Consider the following 27,155-nt stretch of genomic DNA (forward strand, 5'->3'; position numbering starts at 1 on the left):
GCTGGAGAGATGGCTCAGTGGTTAAGAGCTTTGCCTGTTTTTCCAACAGTCCTGAGTTCAATTCCCAGCAACAACATGTGCTTACAACCATCTGTAATGAGATTTGGTGCCCTCTTCTGGCCTGCAGGGATACATGCAGGAAGAACACCGTGGCCTCAGCCTTCTGGTTGAATAGTAGTACCATTTATAAATGTTTCATCTTGTTAGCGGTCACTCAGATTGGCCTATTTCAACAACGTTATCTAGCACACAATTTACTTCATATGGTTTTTATTCTTTTTCATTAAAAGTTTTGAAAGTCAGATAAGGTAGAACACATCTGTAATCCCAGGCCTTAATGACAAGGAGAAAGGCCTCGATAGGCCACATAGTGAGACTCTGTCTCAGGATTTTGGTTGTTAATTCGTTTTAAAGCATGGCCCAAGCTTGCTGTTTTGTTTTTTTTCTTCCTACCAATAGAACTTGACCCCATGAACGCCAGGAGAGAGCACTGTACTACTGAGTTACAGCTGCAAGCGTGCTGGGAAGTGATGAGGGAGGAAGGATGACAAGTGTGGCGGTCAAGTTTAATCTCTGGGGTTCAGTATTTTTTGTATGTAATCCAGGCTGGTCTCAGACTCACCAGGTAGTTAAGCATGACTTTAATCTTGCATTCTTCTACAGTATCACAGGCAGGTAACACTATGCTTGGTTTTATGTAGAGCTGGAGATCAAACATAAGGCTTCATGCATGCTAGGCAAGAACCCTAGTAATGAGCTATATCCCTAACCCTAGCTGGGTTGTTTTAATTGAGTGTTTGTGTGTGTGTTTCTGGGTATGTGCACATCCATGTAAGTCCAAGGATCCCAGAGGCTTTGTATCCCCTTGAAACTAGACAACATGGACACTAGGAACTGAACCTGGACTTTTGCAAGAGCAATGTGCACTCTTAACCACTGAGCCATCTCTCCAGCCCCAAGAGTCCTATTCTTACTCCAACAGAAAGGGAAGAAAAGCTACCATGGCAGCAGAGGAGAAGGAGCATACACTAGTATGTTACCACATACACTAGGATGCTTTAGTTAGCTGCGGTGTGAGAGTGTTTACTAGCTTTCAGTCATCACCATAGAACACCAAAGAGCAGGGAAAGATGCTGTAGTTAGCAGGAATCAAGCAGCTCTAGAGGAAAACAATGTGCAGCTTAAAAACATTGCCTTTATTCAGAACCTGAAAGAGTTTAAAAATCACACCATTATGAAAGATTAAAAAAATATAGCACTCAGTGCAATGAAATACTACATTTACTTATTTTTCAAAAACTTAAGGCAGATTTCTGAGAGTTTACATGTGAGAAGTTAGCTAGCATGATCCAAACTCAACTATCCATTTCTCATATCTTTCAATATCTGCAGCTGATACTGACTTAGAAACTTTCTTTAAAGCCATTTCAAAATCCTCCATGGTGGTAGGCATATGCATTTCTTCTCTTGAAAGGTTTCGGATTTCTTCTGGAGTTAGACCCTCAATACGCCTTCTCATGGCCATCAACGATGCGTCCCTAGGGTTTAAGTTTTAAAAAAGCCCAAAGTGTTACTTTAATCGAATTAAAAAAAACCTGTCAAATTCTCTAAGCTCTTACACATATTACATACATACATTAACACTGCACTGCACCTTACATTGGAAAACAAGGCTTGCTTTGAGTTGCTTTTTAGCAGTGAAATCTTCCAAAATGAAATATGTATACTAATAAATATTCAAGTAATAAATACTGAATATACAGTCCAAGATAAAGTAAAAAAATAAAGAAGATTGCAATTTCATCTCCTTATGTGTTCAATAAAGAATAGGTATTTACCATGAGGACAGAAAGCAATGTTAGCTAGAAAATTAAACATTTTCTCCAGGAAAATGAGGTCAGGCATGTTTTCCCTGTCCTTTCTATGACAGAAGCTTCACATCAAGAAAGTCTTTTATAAGCCAGGCAATAGTGGCACACACATAAGAGGAAGAGACAGGTGGATCTCTGAGTTCAACGCCAGCCTGGTTTACAGAGTAAGTTCCAGGACAGTCAGGGTTACACTCTGAGAAAGAGTTTCATGTAGCCCAGACTGGTTTCAAACTGGCAGTGCAGCTAACGATGGTCGCGTACTTCTGATCCCCAGGCCTACATGTCCTGAGCACTAGGATTGTAGTCCTATAGTCCTGAGCTACCACATCTTAGGTGGTGTTGAGGACCAACTCCAGGGCTTTAAGTTAAGCAAGTATTCTACTACTGGACCCACACACCAGCTCATGTAATTCCTTTCTCTGACCAAGTTCATCTTTATCTATGGTCACCATATTTGTAGAGGCAGTAACTTCATTTGTATATATACTTTCCGACCCTCATGTTCTGATGTGCTCACTTAGCAATGAGGAAGCTAGGTAGGCAAGCCCGAGACTTGGAGCAGGGCCACACTGTGTTGAGCCAACTGGACAAAACATTTAGGACACAGTGACTGAAAACAAGACTATAGTATTACAGTCTATGCAATCCTGTGAGAACATTAAATACACTTCAGTCATTTCCCATCTAATATTGCAGGGAAGCAATGCTTCTTGAACTTACAGCTTTCAAGTAGACTGGGGACCATCAAAAGCAATACATGTTAACACTAACTTAAAACCAACTTGTAACAATAAATATAGTGTAGTGTAGGATTGGGTTCTTTGTAGTACTTGGGATCAAACTCAGGGCTTGCACATGCTAGGCAAATGCTCTACAAATGAGCTATCTCTCCTGGCCAGTGTAGGTCATTTGCCTTAATATAAACACCAACAACTGAAGTTTATGCTTACAAAACACGAGAGTGAGAAATACACACCTGCATACATTGGTAATGTCCGCACCCGAGTAACCTTCCATGTTCTCTGCTATGCTTGCAAGGTTAACATCATCAGCCAATTCCAGCTCTCGAAGACTTATTCTTAACAGTTCTTCCCTGCCTTTTGCTGATAGGAGAAACATTTTAAAACATAAGCCTTCAATGAGTACAGAATATTGCTAATTTTGCTTAAGCAATAACCTACTTTCTAATACAATTTTAAAGATGGCCTCAGAATGTAGCTCAGGTTGCCCCTGAATTCATTATCTTCCTGCCTCAGCTTAAAGGTACTAGGATTTACAGGCAAAAGCCACCATGTCCACCTCAAGCCCATGGAGTATTGGGAATTGTTTTCCAATTCTTAGAGCAAGTGTGCTCGTCAAGTTATTAAAACTTCCAGGTTCTAGATCTAGCCAAACAGCCAGACAGGCAAGAGCATGCATCTGCCTCCTCAAGGCTACCATCTGTTCTCAATTACAAACTCGCTGATGATACCTGACGGTAAAGGAATGTAGATCCTTTTCTCAAGACGCCGCCTTAAAGCCTCATCTATATCCCAGGGGAAATTAGTAGCTGCCAGAACCATAACCATCTTGGAAGGGTCATCATTTTCTGAGGCGCCTCCAACACCTAAAAGGGTAGGAAGAATAAAAGTTAGTGAGTGGGACTCATGAAATAAAGCTCAGTTCTTTACAGACTATGAAACAGTACAGTGATGCGAGGTGGTGCAGTCTTCCAGCATCCCTAAGACTCACCTGAGTATGTGACCCAAGAAAATGAGGTTTTGCAGTACACAACAATACAACTCAGAGGGGATTTAACGAAAACATCAGCTCATCTAATTACTTAACAATTATTTTAAAAAGAAAAAAAAATCACTTGACATGGTGATGCATTCCCTAAATCTCAGCACTTGAAAGGCAGAGGCAGGTAGATCTCTGAGTTTGAAGAATCTCAGGACACCCAAGACTATGTAGAAACCCAGTCACAAACAAACAAACAAACAAACAAACCTGTCAGTCTGGAGAAACACCTCAGTAGTTAAGAGCACTGACTGCTTTTCCAGAGGACCTGAGTTCAATTCCCAGCACCACGAGGCAGCTCACAACTCTAGTTCTAGGGGTTGTGACACCCTCTCTGGCCTCCTCTGGCACCAGGTATGCACAAGATACACAAACATACATGAAAACAAACACTCATTAAAAATCTACTCAAGGGGCTGGAAAGATGACTCAGCAATTAACAGCACTGCCTGCTCATCCAGAGGTTCAGAGTTCAATTCCCAGCAACTATATGGTGGCTCACAACCATTTGCAATGAGATCTGGCACCCTCTTCTAGTCTGCAGGCATAAATGCAGACAGAACATTCCATACATAATAAATAAATTAACTCTTTAAAAATAAATATATAAAAATATATAAAAATGCATTCACAATTTATGTGTGGAAGTATTCCAAGTACGTACACAACCTCTAAGGCCAATTTGTTTGCATTTTATGTCTACTTATTGTAGCTAAAAATAAGAAATCAATATATATGCCAAAGAGTGGTGTGTGGATGCCATTATTTCTGATATGTCACACATTCAAGAATATCTATCCATTTACTGCTATGGATCTCTCGCTCTAAATGCCTCCTCTCTTATCCTTCTGGAGTCCTAACATATACTGAATGTGCTGGACTAGCACCACAAACAGCTGGACTGACTGGCAGGGCATACACAGCCAGCTCCATTCCCAATCTATGCACAGACATATGTGTACCATCCATTTGAACCAGCAGCTCGGCTTTCACCCTTCGGCTTGCTTCATGCTCTTCAGAAGTCCCTCGGCGACTACAAATGGAATCTATCTCATCAATAAATATGGTAGCTGGAGAGTAAAACCGAGCCTAAAGGAAGAAACCAAGCAATACCAGGTTTTAGGGTTTTGATATTTCTTATTTAAAAATAATCTGAGGCTGGGAATACACCTAGTGATAGTGTGCTTGCCTACTCTGCTCAAGGCCCAATGTTACTGATATAAACAATTTGTAGATTAGGAACTGCGAAACGTGAGTACTTGCTGCTCTTGTGGCGTGCCTGAGTTGAGTTTCCAGCATGCAGACAGACAACTCACAACCTTCTATAACTCCAGTTACAGGGATTTGACACCCTCTTCTGACCTTTGTGGGAACCAGCACACATGACACACAGACACACACACAGGCATTCAGATTTACACAGAAAACAGGAATAAACAAATCTTTTTAAAAAACTAGAAAACAACTAAAGAGGCTGCCATACACCTTTCCTCTTGCCTAAAGGAAATAAAAGAGGCCATGGCATCATATTTCAGTGTGCTTTAATTACATTTATTTGTGTGCATGCATGTGTGTGGGTGTAGAAGAGCCACAGAGCATATTTACATAAGAACAACTTGCAGGTGGTCAATCTCTTTTTTCCACCATGTGGGTCTCAGGGATCAAAGTCAGCTTGACAAGTCTGGTGGCAAGCACCACTGAGCCATCTCATTGTCCCATCTTTTTCTTTTTTCTATACAGGAATTTATTAATCCCAGGTATCCCCAATTTGCTATATAGGTGAAGGTGACCTTGAGTCCATTTCTCCTGCTGAGATTTCAGATGGGCGCTGTCACAGTCTAAAACATAGCTTCTAATGAAAACATAGACATCATCTTTTTTCCATTATATAAACTGACTCTCTCTCTCTCTCTCTCTCTCTCTCTCTCTCTCTCTCTCTCTCTCCAAAACAACAATAAAAAAAAAGTAAAGTATGTGTGTGATAAATACAGGATTATCCTACACCCAATTATATGAACAACTATGGTAGGACATCTAGAGGTACTGGTAGATAGTCTCAAATTCTAGAAAAAGCTTGGTTGAAACCATTCCTTTACATTACAGCATCTGTCTAACAGAGAAATTCTAGTTAGACGGTCATTTTTCATAAATTACTTTTTTTACATGAAGTGTATCTTAATGCTTCTAAGTAGATTGTGAGAAGAGCCAATTTTTACTGTGGTGGTTTTTTTGTTTGTTTGTTTGTTTCTCGAGACAGGGTTTTTTTAATTATTATTTTTTATTATTTTTTTTGTAGTTTTGGAGCCTATCCTAGAACTAGCTCTTATAGACCAGGCTGGCTTTGAACTCACAGAGATTCACCTGCTCTGCCTCCCGAGTACTGGGATTAAAGGCGTGTGCCACCACCACCCAGTTTACTGTCGTGTTCTAAGCACAACAACGAAAATTAAATTTCATTCTGTATGTTGCCACACCAAGCAAAACCCCCCATTTCTGATTCTTCTCTTCAAGCAGAGGCTACGGGACACATGCCAAATTGGTTCTGCTTGGCTTGGGAGGGCACTGTGGAGCGATCATCAATGGACACCAATTGGCTCTAGCTTCTGGTAAGGGAAACCTCTGCTAGGTGCAAACCATTGTTGGTAACAGTCCACTATTACAAGAATCCAACTAAGAGACACTCAGACATGGTTCATCACACCCTCCTTCTAAACACAATACGAGCTACAGGCACAGGCTTTGACTCGAGACCAAATGCTGACTCCTGGACTTCTGCTCCAACAGCTGCAGTGAGGGTGCATTCTCTGGCTCATGCTTCTCACCTCAGCCCCTTATGAGCCTGCCCAAAGTCAAAGCCAGCCATACGGGAGCACTGAGATCAGGAAGACCTCTAAGGATGTCTGAACCGAGGCTCTCGGCAGGCTTAATAACTGGAAAAGTAACTTTAAAAAAGCCCTACACAGCACATTTTCTATTTACGTTTAAAACAAAACAACGAATTAGACAATTACTTTTTATGTCATATGAAAAATCATAGACATTTTCATTAATCTTAAATGTTCTTATTTAAAATATAGGCCTTTAGGGGCTGAAGAGATGGCATAGCAGTTAGGAACACTGGTTCTATTCTGGTACCCACATGGCATCTCACATTATCTACTCCAGTTCCAGGGATCTGACAGCCTCTTCTGGCTTCCCTGGGCACCAGACATGCACATGGATACACATACACACTTGTAGTCAAAACACCCATACACACAAAACAAAAATACAGATTTTAACTTCCAGAAAAATTCTCAGGAAAAAAAAAGGAAAGTCTCACCTACACTCAGGAGTAGTTGGCCAACACCAATCAGACTCTATGGTTTTAATGGCTTTCTTCATTATTATTATTATTATTATTTTAAAGAGAAAGGGAACTACAGAGATGGCTCAGAGGTGAGAACACTGCCTTCTCCTCTAGAAGACCCGGGTTCAGTTCCCAGCACTTACATGGTAGCTCAAATAACCCATAGTCCCAGTCCCAGGGAATGTGATAACCTCTTCCGGCCTCCTCAGGCACTGCATGCACATGGTACATAGGACATACATGCAGGCAAAACACCCATACACATAAAATAAAGGGAAAATATTTTAAGGTTTTTTTTAAATGAGAAAGAACATGAAATTGGGTTGATAGGAAAGGGGAAAATGTGGAAGAAGTTGGGGGACAGGAAAAAGAATGATAAAAATATATTGTAGGGAAGCCTGAAAGAATAAGTAATAAACGCTGACTGAGCATCACAAATTCAATGTCATCCTCAGATACATACAGAGTTTGAAGCCATCCTATGATAGATGAGACACTGTCTCAAAAAACTAAATCAATTACTTAGAACATAGGTCTGAAGTACTGTACAACATTCACTCTAAGAGATTCTGGGGAAATGAGAACATGTTTAAAGAAGTATCACCACCTGACATGGTGGCACATGCCTATAATCTCAGCATCCAGGCAGATGAGGCAGGAGGACTACTGTGAATTTTAAGCTAGCCAGGATTATATAGCCATGACTCCGTCTCTTAATTCAAAATGCAGGAAAAAGTATCATCAAGTCATAGGAGAGGCAGAAGTGTTAGGTCTTCAAGAAAGGGAGTCCACATTAACTACAGGCCCTGACTCGGCTACGCCAAACTATAGGCACTGCCTTGGGACTCAGCCAATGCTCACTTGTCACTCAAGTAACATACTGCTAGAGATGCAAAGGGATTTATTTAATGATGGTTAAGGTTTTCCCAGGCAGTTCTGGGGAAGCCAGTAAAGAAATGTATTTTGGTATGCCCTTGTAAACCTCAATATGAAAAGCACTACGGGGCTGTAACGCAGAGCAAACCAAGGCCCTAGGTTTGGAGAAAAGAATGATGCCAGCCAGCATTAGGAGGAAGCCTCTTCCCACAGAATAAATTAGTTTACATCAATATAAAACTCTACACTTGAAAACATATCCAATAGCTAGGAGGTGGTGACACATGCATTTAATCCCAGCACTTGGAAGGCAGAGGCTGATGGATTTCTGAGTTTGAGATCAGCCTGGTCTACATAGCGAGTTCTAGGGTTATGCAGAGAAACCCTGTCTCAGAGGGAAAAAATAAAATAGTCTGTGTGTGTGTGTGTGTGTGTGTGTGTGTATGTATCCCATCATTTTAAAACATGTAATATCAAACTCCAATGAGTTAAGACTTGTATTAAGTAATTTACTTGTATCAGTTGAATTTCCACTATCACAGAGGTAAACCGCATGTGTGTATGTGCACGAGTTTATGTATGCAAAGGCATAAGCATGGGCATAGTATGATATGCATGTGGAGGTCAGAGGTCAACCTTGAATTCTGAGTAATGTCTCCCACTGGCCTGAGACTCGACCCCGAGAGTAAGCTGGTTAGACAGCAGAGTGCCTCAGGGACCCGGCTGCCTTTGCCTCCCTAACTCTGGGATTACAAATACACACTGACAGGTCCTTGTGTTGCACTTTTCCAAAAGTTGTATGTTAATGTCTTCTATGTAAAGGAATGGAGGTGCAGAAAGGGAGGAACCTGCTAAAGGCAACTGCTAGGAAAGTGACTGATATGGAATCTGAACCCAACAATTTAAGCTTAGTTTTTTTAATTTTGAGATATTGGCAGTACGCTTTCCCTCTTTTTCTCAAGCACTGGGAAAATAGTTTTTTTTCAAAATTATTATAGATTGTCCATTAGACTGATATTGTGCTATAAACTAGTAACAAGCCATTAAAAGTATGTTAAAAATTGCATCCTGGTTTATGAACTATCTACATCTAAGAGGAAGTAGAAATAAAAAACAAAATAGGAAGAAATTTTCCAGAAATGAATAATTGAGATGAGGCTAACTTGTTTCATTAATTATTTACTTATTTGAGCTTGGAAAGTGTAAGATCCATGATGGCATCAGAAAGATCACCTAAGACACTTCCCATTATGATTAAGAATTCATGTCTTGGATTATTCAGCAGCACTGGCTACTCTTCCAGAGGTCCTGAGTTCAATTCCCTGCAACCACATGGTGGCTCACAATCATCAGTAATGAGATCTGGTGCCCTCTTCTGGCCTGAAGGCATACATGCAGGAAGAACCTTGTATACATAATTAATAAATAAGTCTTTAAAAAAGAGAGAAACTCAAAATAAGAATGGGAGAAATTAATTCAAACATGGTCATTGAACTCAAGGGGGCAGCTTGAGGGACAGCTCAATGGTTACTTAATGGTTGTTACTGCTCTTGGGAACATTTGGAGTTTAGTTCCGTGTACCTACAAGAGGGCACTCACAAACATCTATTACTCCAGCTACAGGAGACTTGGCACCCCCTTCTGGCCTCCACAGTCATCTGCACATGCATATACAAACCTCACAAGACACACACAAATGCACACAATTAAAAGTAAAATTAATCTTAAACTCAATGTTGTTGGCATAATTGATAGGTTAGAGGTGATCTAAGTTTCATGGCATGGATTGCTCTTCCAGAGAACCCAGGTGTTCAATTCCTAGCACCCACATAGCAGCTCAAAACCACCTGTAACTAAAGTTCCAGGGGACCCAACACCCATGCTAAAACACCAATGCATATAAAATAGAAAAACAAACAGATTCACATCTTTGGCTTGTTAAAATACAGCCCTTACCATGTCACAACTAGGCATGCTGTCTAATAATTATTTTAGACTCTTACAGTGCATTAGTAATGCTACTGCCATAGTGTGCACATGCTCAGAAACGAGATGTAGCCCCACCTCTGGAGGAAAGAAGATTAAACAGGAACCCAAGTCACTCATATTTACAGAGGTCCTTGGCAGAGTGTCATCCTATCCATGTAAGGGGGGAAGTCAGTGGTCCAGAATCTCTAGAGCTGTCTCAAACATTACCATTTCAAACAGAAGACGGACAAGCTTCTCAGACTCTCCTCTGTATTTGGAAGTCAGCGTTGATGAAGAGACGTTGAAGAATGTTGTCTTGCACTCTGTAGCAACTGCTTTAGCAAGGAGTGTTTTTCCAGTGCCAGGTGGGCCAACCATCAGTACTCCCTGTAGGAGTACAGTAGTGTATCATAATACAGTGTAAGCAAAGACTTCATCTGCCATTGCTATTTCCTTCCCTTTTCTGTTTTTTTGAGGAAGATAAACACAAACAAGGCCCTGACCTCTCGGACTCCAATGATCCTCCTGGTCTATTCTCTGGAGGAGTGGGACTATCAGTGGACACCACCTTGTCCAGTAGCTTGCCCTTGTTCTAATGAAAAATACCAACTATCAAATTTCACTAAATTTATGAAACAATGAGACAAAGAACAAAGAGAAAAATGAGTGATATTTCATAACAAAATTTTACTTATTTACTTATTGATATAAGGTCTCATTAATTTAGCACTGATTGGAGTGGAACTCACTCTGTAGACCAGGCTCGCCTCACACTCACAGAGCTCCACCTATCTCTGTCTCCCAAATTAAAAAGTATACGCCATCACTACTGGAACAAATATCTTTTCTATTACACAAAAGGAAGACAGACACATTAAAAGTTTGAAATTCAGTTAAGAACAAGAAAAGATAATTATTATTAATCATTCAAAAGATTAATTATTAATAATTGATATTTTAAAAAGCAGATAAATGCTCACTCTTAACCCACACTCCTTTAAATAGCTCCTTTTCATATCATCTCCAAAACTACTATGGCAGACAAGTCATGTGATGTGCTAACGGAACGCACAGTCAATGGGTCCTATGGGCAAGCAGAAGGTCACTCTAAGTGTGCTGTGTGCGGGCAGAATGGTCCCCAACACTGTACTTCTTACTCTGGGAACCTTGCACTGGTTTGGTCAAAACAAAATTCCGAATAATACAACATTAACTTTTCCAATTTTTTTTGGCGGGAAGCTAGGGTCTTACTCTATCCAGGCTGTAGCCTAGGCTTACCTCAAAGTCAATGTGATCCTCCTGCCTAAGATTCCTGAGCACTGAATTATAGGCTTGAACTACTACACCTGGTTTAAATTTTTCCTTACTCCACTTTCTCCAATCTGAGTAAGTAACGGCCTCCATATCAGCACTGCCATGTCCTCTGACGACTTACTTTCCATGGTCTCCTAATGCCCTTAAAGAACTCTGGCATCCACATTGGTAACACCACTGCTTCCTTAAGCAACTTTTTAGCTTCTACTAAATCAGCAATATCATCCCTGAAAGAAAAGATACTTTATCAGCCAACCCCTTACATTATATATCCAACCCTATAATCATCACCCTGACAACCATCTCCCACATAGGATTTTATGGCACAGACAAAACGCTAGTCTTACATTCTAATTAGTATACACAGAGGATAACCTTTGTGTTTAGTTCAGTTTAACTCAGGAGAGCATAGATCTCACTTATTCATTCTCTATGCCGCCAGGCTAGTTTAAAATTTGTGATACCATATGACCTAAGTCAAGGTTTAAGCACTTCCTTAACTAAAAAGCTTGGGGACATAAATGTTTGCATACACCTCACCACTTAAGCATTCTCTGATCCAAAAACTGTTCAGATTAATTTCATCTAAAACTCTCCAAACTTTCTAAAGATAATGTATTTGCTTGCTTAAAAAAAAAAATGTGGCTTAAGGCCCTAAGTTGGAAAAATGAATGACACAAGCCAGTACTTAGGAGGAAGCCTGTTCCCACAGAAAAAAGTCATTTAACTCTACATTTAAAAATATATCCAATAACTAGACAGTGGTGGAGCATACTCAGGAGACAGGAGGATCTCTGAGTTTGATGACAGCATGGTCTACAGACCTAGTTCCATGACAGCCAGGGCTACACAGAGAAACCCTGTTTTGAAAACAAAAACAAAACAAAAAAACACAAAAACAAAACAAAAAATAAACTTGAGGGGGCTGTAGGAATGGCTCACTAGTTAAGAGCACTGGCCGCTCTTCCAGAGGTCCTGAGCTCAATTCCCAGCACCCATACAGCAGCTCACAACTGTCTGTAATTCCAGTTCCAGGGTATCTGACACTCTCACACAGACACACATGCAAGCAAAACACCAACTCACGGGGCTGGAGAGATGGCTCAGAGGTCTTCTCTTCCAGAAGACCTGAATTCAATTCCCAGCAACCACAGTGGCTCACAACCATCTATAATGAGACCTAATGCCCTCTTCTGGCCTGCAAGTGTACATGCAGGCAGAACACTGTATACATAATGAATATATTATATATAATAAATACATAAATCTTTAAAAAAACTCACATAAAGTAAAAATAAATTATTTTTTAAAAATGTGGGTATTGGTGCATTTTTGCATTTCTGATTTTTCGTATTAGAAACCTGCATTATCATTGAAGCATCTTATCTTATATTTCATAACTCAAATGGCTAAGAAGAATGGCTATTAAAAAATAACAAATAGGGCATAGAGCAGATATAGCTGCTAAGCTTCCAACCTTACTAAGAGGCAGACACCAACAGTAAAAGAACATCAACATCATTATGAAGTTCTTCCCAGCCACTAGAATACCTATCAGTAATACTAGTGTATGAAGAAGTTTTATTATGAAAATAGATTTTTACTGTATAAATATAATGTGTAAGGATAATGTATATTTATACTGTATAAATATTTTAATTGAAAGTATGTAACAAGCTGGGCAGTGGTTGCACATGCCTTTAATCCCAACACTCGGGAGGCAGAGGCAGGAGGATTTCTGTGAGTAAGTTCGAGGCCAGTCTGGTCTACTAAAGCTAGTTCCAGGACAGGCTTGATAGCTACAGCAAAATCCTGTCTTGAAAACCCCCCCCAAAAAAAGAAAGAAAAGTATGTAACAGAATATAACTAACTTGTAGAAAAGTGATCTCTTACAAGACACTGCAAAAATGAATAGATCCTTTATTAGATATAAATAAAGTTAAGGATCTTCCACTAATAGCAAATAAAAGAAACATCTACCATAAGCCATAGACATAAACAAAATGCATTCATAAAAACCTCCACCTCTGGCTGGAGAGCTTGCTCAGTGTGTAAAAGCAGTCACTGAATAAGACTGAGGGGCTGGTCCTCAGAACTCACAGAAATGTGGGTGAGTTTTCTCTGATCTCCGATCTGTGCCATAACACATGCTCTACTCCATCACACACAATAAGAAGAGTTTCTGCTTGTTTGTTTGTTGTTGTTTTTTATGTATCCCTGGCTGTCCTGAACACAGAGATCCGCCTACCTTTGTCTCCCAAGAGTTGGTGTTAAAGGCATGAACCACTACCACAGGACAATAATAAAAGTTTAAAACAAACAAGCAACAAAAACTAAACCTCAATCTTTTCAACATTAGAAAGGGGCCCAAGAAATGAAATTTGTGTTCTTAGTCCCTCTTTGTATATGACTTATTAATTTAAAAGAATCTTAAGAATTAAGGGGATATTTTGTTGGCAAAGAACTTGCCTCATATGTATAAGACCCTGTGTTCAATACCTAATAGCACACACACACACAAAGAGCCTAGTGAACGGCTCACTAGTAAGAGCACTGGCTGCTCTCACAGAATGCCAGATTTGACTCCCACAATGCAGCTCACAAGCATCTGTAACTCCAGATCCAGGAGATAAGACAATGCCTTCTGTCCTCTACAGGCAAAACACTCATTCACATAAAATAGTAAACTTAAAAATGCAAAATACAAATAAAAATACAAAAACACTTCAAACTAAAGTCTAGATAATGTAGTACAATTGGTTTAATACTTGGTTAGGAAGCACAAGCCCCGGAGCCCTCGCCATCACTATATAACTTGGCCACTGTAACGTATGTCTGTCACCTCAGCGCTCAGGTCAAAAGGACAAAATTCAATGCCGTGCTGGCTACACAGCCATTTTGAAGTCAGTCTGCACTACAGGGAACCCTGTCTCACAACCAACAGAAATAAAAATCTCAAGACAAAACATGGGTAAAGCAGCTTTTCACTGTATGTCCTGCTTGCACCGCAGGTCCTCCAGTTGTCTTTAAGACAGATCTTTGGCACATACCCAGATTTTCTCCATCTTCCAAAACTGTCATCAGCTCAATTATCTTGTGATGTGACTTACCACCGAACGTTGGGATTCTGAGAAATTATATCTCTTTCCAAAGCTTCTACTAAGTCCTTGTCGTATCCAGTGCCATCAAATTTATTTGCCTCTGGTTCTGTAACTGCAGCAGGTGATTTGTTCTACATGAGGAGATAAAAAACAGAAGAAATTTTAACTGACTGAAAATTTGTGTTCTGTTTTTGTGAATCAGAAATAATGATCAAACCAAAGTGATTTTGTTTATGGAATGGTCTCCTGGTGTAAACCCAACACAAGTCAAACGTCTGACCCTCTTACCTCCCAAATCAATGGTATTACCACCACACCTGGCCAAGGAAAACCAATTCTAATTAATCAATGTAGCTTTTTCCAAGATACCAGAGGCCAGAAGGAAGTGGTGCAGTATTTCCCAAGTGCACAAGGAAACCCAGAGTCCTTTCAGTACCCTAGCCTTAAGAATTGAAGAGGATAGTAAGGCAGTCTCAGAGACAGACGTGGGAACATATGCCCAGAATCCTACCACTCGGGAATTAGAACAGGAGGACTGTGAGACACCTCACTAAACCAAACCAAACCCAAACCACACCCCTCAAAACAAACAAACAAACAAGCCTGAAATAAGAAACTAGCAGAACTTTATCAACCTCAAAATATGGACAGGTTAGGAAACAACACATGGAACTATGTAAACATGGCAGGTTTATTTCCCCAAGTTTTCTAAATTACATTGAACAATAAAAGCACAAATTACAAGTCTGATCAGCTCTAAATTAATACAGAGGAAATGTTTATAATTGTAAAAAGGGAGAAAAAAGGGATATAGAAGACTTCTGTACTCAGAAGTCATAAAATGACTATCAGCAAATCACTTTACCACGCCCCCATATCGATAGATAGATAGATAGACAGACAGACAGATAGATAGATAGATGTGTATCTACTTAATTTAAGCAAAAGTTAAATTAATTTTTAATTTTGGCTAAGCAGTGGTGGCACATGCCTTTAATTCCAGCACTTGGGAGGCAGAGGCAGACAAATTTCCGTGAATTCAAGGCCAGTCTGTTCTACAAAGCAAGTTCCAGGACAGCTAGAGATGTTACACAGAAAAACCCTATCTTGGGGGAAAAAAAAAAGACAAAACAAAAACCATTTTGTTTCATGGGGGTTGGAGAGAACACTCAGTAGTTAAGAGCACTGGCTTCTCTCCAAGAAGTTCTGAGCTCAATTTCCAGCACTCACATGGTCCCTTCACCTGTCTGTAACTATAGTCCTATGGGATCCAGTGCTCTCTTCTGGTGTGCAAATGAACATGCAGACAAGACATCCATATACATCAAATAAGTAAATCTCACTTTGTTGGTGTGTGTGTTTAAGTATGTCACATGGGTGTGGGGTTCTCTGGAGATGGAGGCAGAGGAGATTGTGAGCGCCCAGATGGAGGTGCTAGGAATCAAACTCAGGAAGAGCACTAAGTGTACTTTAGCCACTGCGTCATCTCCCAAGCTCCACTTTCACTTTCGAAATTTACCTTTTCCTCTCTTCCTTTATTCTGTTCTTTCTTTTCCCGACTACGAACAGCTTTCCCTCTGTCATTGTGAAGATGCTGTGCAGATGGACGGTGAGCTCTGACGACTGTGCCCGGGCGGTTGCTATGTGGTTTAGGGTCATTGTACTGAGAAGACTGGCGTTTCCTAGGTCCTGGTGAGGGTCTAAACAACATAAGATCGTTAAAATCATAGTCAATTCCTGAATGAGCAGGGTACACACTCAGCTAACAAAGAGAACTAAAGAAGTCAAGGCAAACACCGAGCACAAACTTTAGGATGCTGAAACCCAGGTGATGTAGGTGGGCTTTCTGTCTATGTGTTATTTTCATTGGTTAATCAAGAGACTGCCTTGGCCCTTTGACAGGACAGAAAATTAGGTAGGCGGAGTAAGCAGAACAGAATGCTGGGAAGAGGGCAATGAGGCAGATGCCATGAAGCCAGCCACCAGGTCAGACATGCTGAATCTTTCCCGGTAAGCCACCACCTCGTGGTGCTACACAGATTATTAGAAATGGGTTAATCAAGATGTGAGAGTTAGCCAGTAACTAATCTAATTATCATTAGAGATAATGGGCCAGGCAGTGTTTAAATGAATACAATTTGTGTGTTGTTATTTCTGGGGCTAAGCTAGCCGTGTGGGAGTTGGGTGGGACAAAAAGCAGGCCTGCCTGCAGCTCCTCATTACACCCAGGTAATCTGACGTAGCTGCTATGGCCAATGACAGGGATGCAATACTGTCATATTTTAGAAACAAGGGGAAGTAAAAGTCACTCCTACTTAGGACATTACTGTACAACAAAGAGAATCCAAAATTAAGTCTGATTGCTAGAAAGTGAAAAAAGAGCAGTTATCAGAAAACGATGTTTATCAGAAGAACCAAAATGCAAATGCTGGATTTCTTCTACCATGGCTACACAAGCAATTCAGTGTGATTCTACTTAGAATATATTCTTGTTGCTTAGCTAAAGGTTTTAATAATTTCCCTATTCTAAAAGACTAAGGTGAAAGTTGGGTATGGTGGTACATGACCTTTACTCCCAGCATTTGAAAGACATGGGCATGTGGATAGATCACTGTGAATTAGAGACCAGGCATACATAGCAAATCCAAATTAGGGTTATATAATTAGACCCTGTCTCAAAACAGAAGAACAAAAAAAGGAAAGGAGGGAGAGAGGGAGGAAGGAAGGAAGAAACAAAGAAAGAAAAGGTGGAAAAGGGTGGTGGCTGAAGAGATGGCTTAGCAATTAAGAGCAGTTGTTGCTCTTGCTGAGGACCTGGATTCTCAGTTTCCAGAACACACATAGCAGCTCACAACTGCCTGTGACTCCAGTTTCAGAAACTAGCAGAACTTTATCAACCTCAGAACATGGACAGGTCAGGAAACAACACATGGAACTATGTAAACATGGCAGGCACTAGGCACACAGGTGGTATACACATATACATACAGACAAAACATTCATACACATAAGATAGGTAAATAAAAATAAATACCAGTGGAAATTTCAAAATCTCATGGAAGGTGCCTCATGCTCATATATAACCCGCTTGTTTCATTTTGATTCAGTGGCAGAATTTAGACCTCCATATTTAGTGGCTCTTTGATTAATGTGGGATGAATAAAAACACACAAAACCCAAAAAGAACAAAAAGGAAAAGGCCCTATTCTCAAGTACCTCAGGGTACACTTCAACGCAAAGAAAATATATTATCTAAAGTCAGTGCACCTTAGTTGTCTGGGTGTTTTTTTGTTTGTTTTCAAGACGGGGTTTCTCTGTGTAGCCTTGGCTGTTCTGGAACTCACCTTGTAGACCAGGTGGGCCTTAAATTCAGAAATCTGACTCCCGCTGCCACCCACATGCTGGGATTAAAGACACGTGCCACCAGATACCACCTGGCACTTTACTGATTATTCATTTGCTGTCTCTTAGTAGAAAACTGGGCATAAATGCCAAAGAAAGCCTGGCAGGCTCAAAAGCCTGCCAGTCTAAATCTCTCGATTTACATATGGAAAATATGAGTTAACGAGGCATGCATGGTTTTCCAACAATCAAAGAGTGAAGAAAAGTCCAGTTCCCAAATGTCCTCAGTCTGTAAGCTGAGTCAGCTACTTTCAGCCCATGCACCCATAGTTCTGGCTAATTTCCACCTCAATTTGATACACATTTAAACAATTCTAAAAGGACATTTCAGTACAAATGTTCCCCATGTCCCTGTCTCCTAGCAACCTAGTCCATCTCCTAGATATGGCCAAGGCAAAAGCTGTCAGCTTCTTGTTCAAGTCTTAAAAAGTCTCCTCTTACCTTCGCTCAACAGGTACAGGCAAGGACCACACTTCCCCCTCAGAAGCCGGAAGCTCATGCTGCGCAGCTTTTAGAGGAGTGCTGTCCAGTTTAAAGCTCTCGAGTGTTTTCATGATGTCCTTAACATGCTTAGCTTCCACATTTATTTCCTGCCAAACCTGGTTTCAAAGAAGAATATGACTAAATTCTTTTAAGAAATCACTGTCAAAGTTAAACTGAGGGTCATTTCCTATGTTAGAAGCCTCCACTTTGATACGAGAGTTGAGCAAACTACATCAAACATCTTTCAAAATTACAACAATTGATTTTCTGTTCTCAAAATTAACTGTGAAAGGATGATTTAAAACGCTAGCTAAGGGGTTGGAGAGGTGTCTCAGAAGGTAAGAGCTGTTCTTCCAGGGGACCCTGGTTTGATTCTCAGCACCTGCATGGCAGCTCACAACTATCTGTTAACTCCACAGAGGATCTGATATCTTCTTCTGGCCTCCTTGGGCAATGTATTCACCTTGTGCACTGCCACACATGCAGGCAAAACATTCACGCACATAAAATAAAATCTTTTAAGACAAATCCTGGCTAATTAAATTGATACCTACATAATTCTTTTTGCTTGTTTGTTTTTGGAGACAGAGTTTCTCTGTGTAACAGTCTTGGCTGTCCTGGAACTCACTCTGTAGACCAGGCTAGTCTTAAACTCACAGAGATCTGCCTGCCTTGCATGCATCATCACCGCCTGGCTAATGCCCACATAATCCTTCTTCAAACCGTGCAACAACTGAAAGGTTAGCTGCAACTTTCAAGTTTGACAAAAACAAAACTGCAGGTTGCCCTTTGATGGATTTATATTATTTAACCAACTGGTTCTGGTTTTAAACAAGGTTCCATGAGTATTGTACAGCGCGGCCTCAAAGTCACAATTCTCCTGCCTGGGCCTGCAAAGTGCTAGGATTGCAGGTGTGCATATCAGGTTTAGTTAATTTTTAAAACCATGATCGAATTTCATTATACGGGGTACAACATTCTGAATGTATTTAACACTACTGAGTGTTAATAGTATAAAGTTTTAATATGTTTAGAACTTTATACTGAACTATACATTTAAAGCGATTTATTTATTTTTAAAGTATGTTTCTCTCCCAGTAACATAAATATGGACAGTCCAATTTAAGGAAAAGTTATTTTCCAAAAGAGGCTACTTCTCTCCAAGTGTTACAGACAAGTGTGGTACTGTATTTAAACAGCATCCAGGAAGGAACAGTTCACAACAAATTCAGCCTAAGGGACCACTCATTTCTGTAATGTTCTGTTCTAACAGCTGAACTTTGGAAAATGCTGCCCTGGACTACATTTTATAAGTTCCAGGGTTTCTAACTATAATTTTCTTCTGGTCCTTGTGTCTAAAATTCCTTAAATGGGATTCAAATATGATCAGCTTTATAAAATTCTATAGGAAATAGGTTCTGTAAGAATTTGCTGTCATTTGCAATCTCAGCAACGACATTAAAGAAAACCAACTGCAGGGCCTGGATATGGTGGGGCAAGCCATTAATCCTGAGAATGAGCAGGAAGAGGCGGGATGATTGAGTACGAGGCCACCATAGCCCACACAGCAAATTCCAGGACAGCCAGGCCACAGAGAAAGACCTTGTCTTAAAAAAAAAAAATAAGGGCCAGGCAGTGGTGGCACACACCTTTAATCCCAGCACTCAGGAGGCAGAGGCAGGTGGATCTCTGTGAGTTAGCTCCACGACAGGCTCCAAAGCTACAGAGAAACCCGGTCTTGATAAGCAAAAAAAAAAAGAAAGAAAAAGAAACAAAAAGAACTACCACTTTAAAACTATTAACAGAGTATAATAATCAGAATAATGAAGTTAGGGACTTTTAGTTAATTGGATCGGTTAAGGTGGGAAGACCCACATCTTCTTGTGGTGGCCTGTATAAAGGACAAGGAAAAAGAACTTTTGCTCTTGGCCTGCTTGCACTCACTCACTGGCATTAGAGCTTACTTATTCAGACTGCCAAAGTATACTTTAGACCAGTTGTGAGTTCGACTCCAGCCTGGTCTACAGAGCTAGTTCTAAGACAGCCAAGGCTACACAAAGAAACCCTGTCTCAAAAAACCAACCAAACAAACAAACAAAAAAGCTTATACTCTTTGAATGGATGTACAGCATTGAAAGTCAACCTAAATTTTCTGAGTATTAAACCCAGCAGCCATTATTCTTACCTGCTGCCATTTCTGCTGGAGGTATGTATCTTTGACTGAATACAGATACTTGTTCATTTGGTCAAGAACTCCCTGATAATAGACCATCGCAGAGTCATAGTTTCCCAGCAAGGCATACTCACGAGCCAATTTTACATTCTCACTTATCATGAGAAGACTCATGCTCATATGTAAGCTAAGAAAAGAAGAAACAAGAAACATTTTCATGTTATACATCTCCTAAAAAGTAAGTACAAAGATTCTTAAAAATATACTTTCCAGGACTCCTTCAATAAGGAAGTTTACAATGGAGTCAGTGAGACAGTTCTGTCCTGACCTCCACGCGTACACCAGAGCACACAACTGCCCCGACACTGACAAAGTAAGTTTTTAAACAAAGATAGAATATTTTCTTTAATTTTGCCAAATACAAATAGACTAAATATTGTAACTGTAATTCTTGCTTGATACCTGCTTTATTATATGTAATTTTACAATGTTAAAGTTAAAACCTTCCTTTTCAATTAGACAGAAAAAGTGAGACAATGTAGGATGTCCTTCTGTACACTGCAAATATGTGTTGCTTTTATCAGTTGATGAACAAAGCTACTTTGGCCTATGGCAGGACAGAATACAGCTAGGCGGGAAAGCCAAACTGAATACAGGGCAGAAAAGGCAGAGTTGAGGGAGATACCAGCAGTCACCAGAAAAGCAAGATAAGCCGTGAGTTTCATGGTAAAACATAAAATAACAGAAATGGGTTAATTTAAAAGAGCTGGTTAATAATAAGCCTGAGTCATCAGCCAAACTTTTATAATTAATATAAGTCTCTGAGTGTTTAACCGGGAACCAGAGGGTGGGAAAAAAACCTCCATTTACACAGTAAAATATCCAAATGGAACTCTTGGGCAGTAATGGATAATTATTACATGGCTGGAACATAGCTCAGTGGTTAAGGGCTCTGACTGCTTTTGCACACAGTGGCTCACAACTGCGTGTTACTCGAGTTCAGGATTCCAACATCCTCTTGCCTGCCTGCAAGAGGCACACATAAATTCACACAGGCACACACCTATATGCATAAATAAAAATAAAACTATTTTTTAAAAAAATACAAGGCTGGGAAGTGGTGGTGCATGCCTTTAGTCTCAGCACCAGGGAGGCAGAGGCAGGCAGATCTCTGTAAGTTTGAGGCCAGCCTAGTCTACACAGTAAGTTCTAGGACAGCCAGAGAAACCCTGTCTTGAAAAAGAAGAACCAAAAGCAAGTTCAATAATGCTAAATATGAGCATGAATTTTGTAAGAAAGGAAACAGTTTGTGAGAATAAAGTTGCACACTTATTTTAAAGAACAATCAAGGAATACTTAGGGATATCATTGATATTGATATATATATATATATATACATATATATCAATGGCTCTATGTAGAAATGTTATAAAAGACTTCAGGGAAAGCCTCACAAAGAACTTGGTTTTGGACATTAATGATAGAACTATCTGAATTATCAAGAAATTAGCGGGGAATATATAAAAATATGTGTATGTATGAAAATGTCAACCCATATTATGTATAATTCATATATTCAAATATAAAACACTACAAAAAAGTTGGAGGCAATCTGTTCTGTTAGGAAACCGGCAAAGAACACAATAAACATACAGTACACGGAAGCGATAAACAACTTTATAAATAACAAAATAAATAGATCCTCAAAAATAAAGGATTGGGGAACAGAAGTCTTAGCATAGAACAGTGTCTAATTTGAATATCATTTTATTAAAGAACAAATTACCTATGCTACATAAACACTCATTTTAAAATATACATGTATATCTAAGAATGTATATGGAATGTACCAATCTAAAGAGGGGGAGGAGAGAAACGTGAATCAAAGAATCAGGTACAGGGGCACACACCTGTAATCCTAGCACTTGGGAGGTCAAAGCCATCCTCGGTTGTATATTGAGCTTGAAGCCAGTCTGGGCTAATAAAAAGGATGGATGAGATTTTCCTCCTGGGATTAAACTGTGACTTCCATCCTACTCACTGACTCTTGGTCATCCACTCAAAGGAAAACCAGCTATTATGTGGCAAGGTCCTCTGTTTAGACTCACACCACAAAGAAATGAGGGCAGTCCCAGGGCAGCAATTAGTGATGAACTTAGGTTCTCACACCAAGAACCCACAAGGCCCTGAATCCGGTTAACAACCACATGAATGAGCTTGAATGCTCCTTTGGTTATGTCTTGAGAGGACTGCAGTCCTGGATGACATCTTCATCACAGCTTGGCAAAAGACTGGATCAGAGGCATCACAAATCCACACAGTCCTGACCCAGAGCAGCTGTGAGCCCGTGTTAACAGTAAGCTGTGCAGGAACTGTTCTTAACCACTGATCGGTCTCTCCAGCCCCTAAGTCAGAATATTAACACTGGGATTTATGAAATTCTTCAATTTCCCTTATCATTGTTGAAAGTCCACTGCAGGAAAATAGAAAATGGTTTATCTAGTATAGTTTTTCGCAGTATTTGGGGAAGAGAGCCTATGTAGAGAAAAAAGCTAAGAGGCAAAATTTTAATTAAATAGTTACAATTACTATTAACTGTAAACACTGCCTACTGGCTCAAAAAACTGTTGCCTAAAATTCAGAATCTTAGTTGTTAGAAAGACAATCTGCTGCTTCATCTCCAAGTCCTCCCTTTAATTACCCAACATGCTCTGTTCTGCTTACAAGACTTGAATATAGTCATTTAGCCAATGATTAAATTCACTTATTCAAACTGAAAAAGCTACAACAGGAATTTTAATTCAAGCATAAATTTAATTACATCAAAAAAAACCTTAGAGCTGTTTTAACAAACAATATCTGACAGGGAACAGTTCCTCCACAGAGAGACAAAGTGCTATCTCATTCCCCCCACCTCCAATTTACAATTAGGAAAAAAGAAAAGAAAAGCCAGCAACTAAAGAGTTGCAGAGAAGAGAAAAGAAATCCAAACGCTGAGCAGTAGGATCTAGCCAACAGGATGTAGCCAGGTTAATTGTTAAAGGTATGTTAGGCTGGGCTCCACTGAGAACTGCCATTTTTACTGTAATGAACATAGGTCAACCATTCAAGAAACATTTAAGGAGCGACAAGTTGTAAGGAATTTCTTTGAAGATACAGACAGAAATAGACCGAATAGCGGAGGTAGTAAAGGCAGAGGTCTCATCCTTGGCTACAGAGCCAGTCTGGACCACAGCACAGCCTGTCTCAAATATACACACAAAAATAAAGAAAAGCGGGCTGGAGAGATGGCTCAGAGGTTAAGAGCATTGCCTGTTCTTCCAAAGGTCCTGAGTTCAATTCCCAGCAACCACATGGTGGCTCACAACCATCTCAAAATGGGGTCTGGTGCCCTCTTCTGGCCTGCGGGTATACATACAGACAGACTATTGTATGCATAATAAATAAATATTTAAAAAAAATAAAGAAAAGCTAGCAATAAAGAAGTGAGTGCCACACACATATGTGGAGGTCAGGGACCAGCCTTGTGAAGTGGATTCTCTTTCCACCTTTGCCTGGCTTCCAAGATTTGAACCCACGATGTAAGGCTTGCCTGGCAACGGGTCCTCAAAGGTGCTAGAGACAAGTCATTTCAGGAAGTTCACCTCTGCAACATGAGGAGTTACTGGCAGTTGATGGCTGCCAAAGAATGATCATTAATAAAAACTGAGGATCTGAAGTTGGGGAAATATGGGCACTAGGGGAAGTCAGAGGTAGTGCTGGATGGGTATGATCAAAAAACACTGTATAAATATAGTCTATTTTCTTTTTCTTTTCTTTCTTTTTTTTTACTTTTTTTTTTTCTTGGTTTTTCGAGACAGGGTTTCTCTGTAGCTTTGGAGCCTGTCCTGGAACTAGCTCTTGTAGATCAGGCTGGCCTCGAACTCACAAAGATTCGCCTGCCTCTGCCTCCCAAGTGCTGGGATTAAAGGCATGTGCCACCACTGCCCAGCTATAGTCTATTTTCAAAGAATAAAAAAATATATATATTTAAAAGAAAAAGAGACCGAGTAACTGCCTGTAACTCCAGCTCCATGGGATCTGATATCTTCTTACTCACCTGTGCCCATTCCCAAAGACACACACATATACACATTATCAAAAATAAAACAAAGTCTTTTAAAAAGAAACAATATTAAAAACCAAAAAACATAATCCAGCATCCTCCTGAAGGCATCTGAATATGCCATGCAACTTTTTTTTATTATTATTGTGTGTGTAACATGACACATGTGGAGGTCAGAGGACAACCTTGGAGCCAGTTCTCTCCTTCAACCCTTGCTAGCTTACAGGCTTTGAACTCAGGTCGTAAAGCCCACCTGAAAAGGGACTTTCAAAGGGGCTACAGGCAGGAAGTTCAGCTTGGGGATGTGAAAATAGCCACACTGTAATTTACCCAGTCACTGATGACAATGAATAAGCACAAAAACTGACACCCCCCCCCCAAGAACAAAGCATGGTATAGGATTTTTTGGCCTTTATAACTATCAAATGATAAACACCCAAGCATAATAAAGTTATCATTACTAAAATACAAGATGCATGCATACACACATAAACCTCTTCAGCAAAAAAAAAAAAAATCCACTCTACAGGTGTTGGTACTTTCAGTTCATCTTGAACAAAACAGATTAATCAGTGTTACAACTGAGAAGTAACTTCAAAGCAGCACTCAAGCCGTATCACGAAACACCACAAGCAAAACTCATTTAGCATTTCATCTACAAGAATCATATCTTTTTTCACAGTCAAGTAGAAAACAACAAAAACAAAAAAATGCTGTTTCAAACACAAATACAGTAAATTCAACAAGATCCTCTAATCCTTCCTTAATATTTATCAAAATTTTGGTAGCAGTTTGAAAATCCAATACAAAATTCTTTGAAGATTTTATTTACACAGCTACAGCTTTCTTGGATAATAAACGTCACAAAGGTTCACAGAGCTTTCTGTGATCTTTGAAGACTCAAAGTTGATCAACACTGACTTTTTTTTAAAAGCATGATACAGTTCACAAGTTGCCAATGTCGGAAGGAGGAAGTTTTGCTCCTACTTCTTGGTATGAAAATTTACTAATTACCAAACCATCTGCTTCAGAAAACACAACGGGATATTGAAACATTTAGACTTCTAGTAACATGACAAGACTATTTCTTGACACATTCTGAAACATCAATGTTTCCAGCAGGAACTAAAGGTTTGATTTATTTTTAAGAGAAAAGGGCATCACTGTTCAGTTGGGAGTTAACACAAAAGGACTAATGATTACTAAATAAAACCTTGAATTGAGCATGGTGAAGCCGCCTGTAATCGGTGTACAAGGCACGGAGGATCAGGACTTCAAGGCTAGTTTTGGCTACAAGGGACAGTCTCAAAATAAATAAATAAATAAATAAATAAATAAATAAATAAATAAATAAATAAATAAATAAATAAATAAATAAATAAATAAATAAATAAATAAATAAATAAATAAGGGCTGGCAACAATTCCAAGAGTTAGGCGTCTGCACTGGCCTGCCCTTACAGTCCTGACACGGTACGTCCTCAATTGTAGCCACTAAGAACACCTCCTGTACACATTCATTACGTTCCCTTTTAAAAGGTGGGCCTGCCCATCTCCCATCTCATTTTCTCTCTCCTCTCTCTCTCTCTCTTCTGTCACTCTTGTCACAAGGACCAGTCTTTGCCCCCTTCTCTGCCCCTTCTTTCTCCTCTTCCAATAAACCTCCTATGTGAGCCTTGTTGCATGATGAGAGTTCTTTTTGCGGCCTTTTTAAAATTACAACAAGTCTCTATTTGTATGCAATTTTGCAGTCACATACTTAATGAAACAAATGCTTCGAGGGATAAATTTTCTCCACAGTACCCAATCAAAAAGGTCATAATAAGCCTTCGTTTGAACACTAGGTTCTAAAGTAAGAAACAGCCAACTTTAAGCATGGTGTGGTGGCGCACATATTTAATCCCTGCACTAGAAGAAGTCAGAAGAAGGTGATCTCTGAGTTTCAGGCCGGTCTGGTCTACAAAGCGAGAGCTCTAAGGCAGCCAGGGCTACACAGAGAAACTCTATGTCAAAACAAAACAAAACAAAACACCTAAAAGAAGTAAAAAGAAAGATCTTTGTTTAAGCATTACACCTAAACAAAAAACAAACAAAAACCACAAAAAGAAAAAAAAAAACGGTGATATCTCAGCTGATAAAGGCACTTGCCCAGCATGCCTGGCAACCTGAGTTCAACTCTGGGACCCCTGTAGAGATGGATGAAGGGAATCAACTCCACAGGCTGCCCTCTGACCTCCACACGCGAGCCCACATCTACATCATACACACAGAATAGCAATACATTTTAAAACTAAAGACAAATACAAAGGAGAAATAAGTAAACCATCAAGAAGCAGGACAATCCCAACAAATTGTACGAAAAGAAGCTGAATCTCAATATCCAAGTTGTGGAGAGTTTACAGGGCGGAGGTTTCGGGGTGGGGGCGAGGACGCTTTCAACGCGTTCCCGGATCGGGTGACATCTGTACGGACAAGGGCCTGAGGTGGCATCCCAAGGTTCCTCGGGCGGAGCGGGAGTACTGCGGCCCCAGCACTCACCTGGCGTGCCCGAGGCTCCGGGACACGCTGCCCGCCGCGTGGCGGGGAACGAGGCCCGAGCCGCAGCGTCGCGCTCGCCTCAGGAGCCGCACGGCCAAGGTCCGCGGGCACCGCAGCTTCTGCTCGCGGCCAATGTGCAGTCTAACTGGGTAAGTGCACTCCCAGGGTCCGACCGCCTCTGCCAGTCCCCCACCCGC

At 40.2% G+C, this 27,155-nt stretch overlaps 1 protein-coding gene across 2 annotated transcripts; it reads right to left on the bottom strand.

Moving 5' to 3' along the window:
- Positions 1 to 1,175: 1,175 nt before the first annotated feature.
- Positions 1,176 to 27,155, bottom strand: Katna1 (katanin catalytic subunit A1). 2 transcript variants are annotated; one of them, XM_048424994.3, is made up of 11 exons: positions 26,959 to 27,155; positions 20,329 to 20,503; positions 18,102 to 18,259; positions 15,778 to 15,958; positions 14,268 to 14,389; positions 11,279 to 11,384; positions 10,072 to 10,230; positions 4,613 to 4,739; positions 3,343 to 3,477; positions 2,848 to 2,974; positions 1,176 to 1,538 (listed from the first exon to the last, which is right to left on the bottom strand). In XM_048424994.3, exons 2-11 carry the CDS (start codon positions 20,494 to 20,496, stop codon positions 1,340 to 1,342), a joined length of 1,482 nt encoding a protein of 493 aa, XP_048280951.3. In that variant the 5' UTR covers positions 20,497 to 20,503; positions 26,959 to 27,155; the 3' UTR covers positions 1,176 to 1,339. The 2 variants fall into 2 exon arrangements, with proteins under 2 accessions (XP_048280951.3, XP_085544481.2); XM_085688355.2 differs by lacking the exon at positions 26,959 to 27,155 and adding an exon at positions 22,227 to 22,744.

Source organism: Myodes glareolus, chromosome 1 (assembly GCF_982192425.1).
Source record: "Myodes glareolus chromosome 1, mMyoGla1.1, whole genome shotgun sequence".
In the NCBI taxonomy this organism is placed as follows: Eukaryota; Metazoa; Chordata; class Mammalia; order Rodentia; family Cricetidae; genus Myodes; species Myodes glareolus.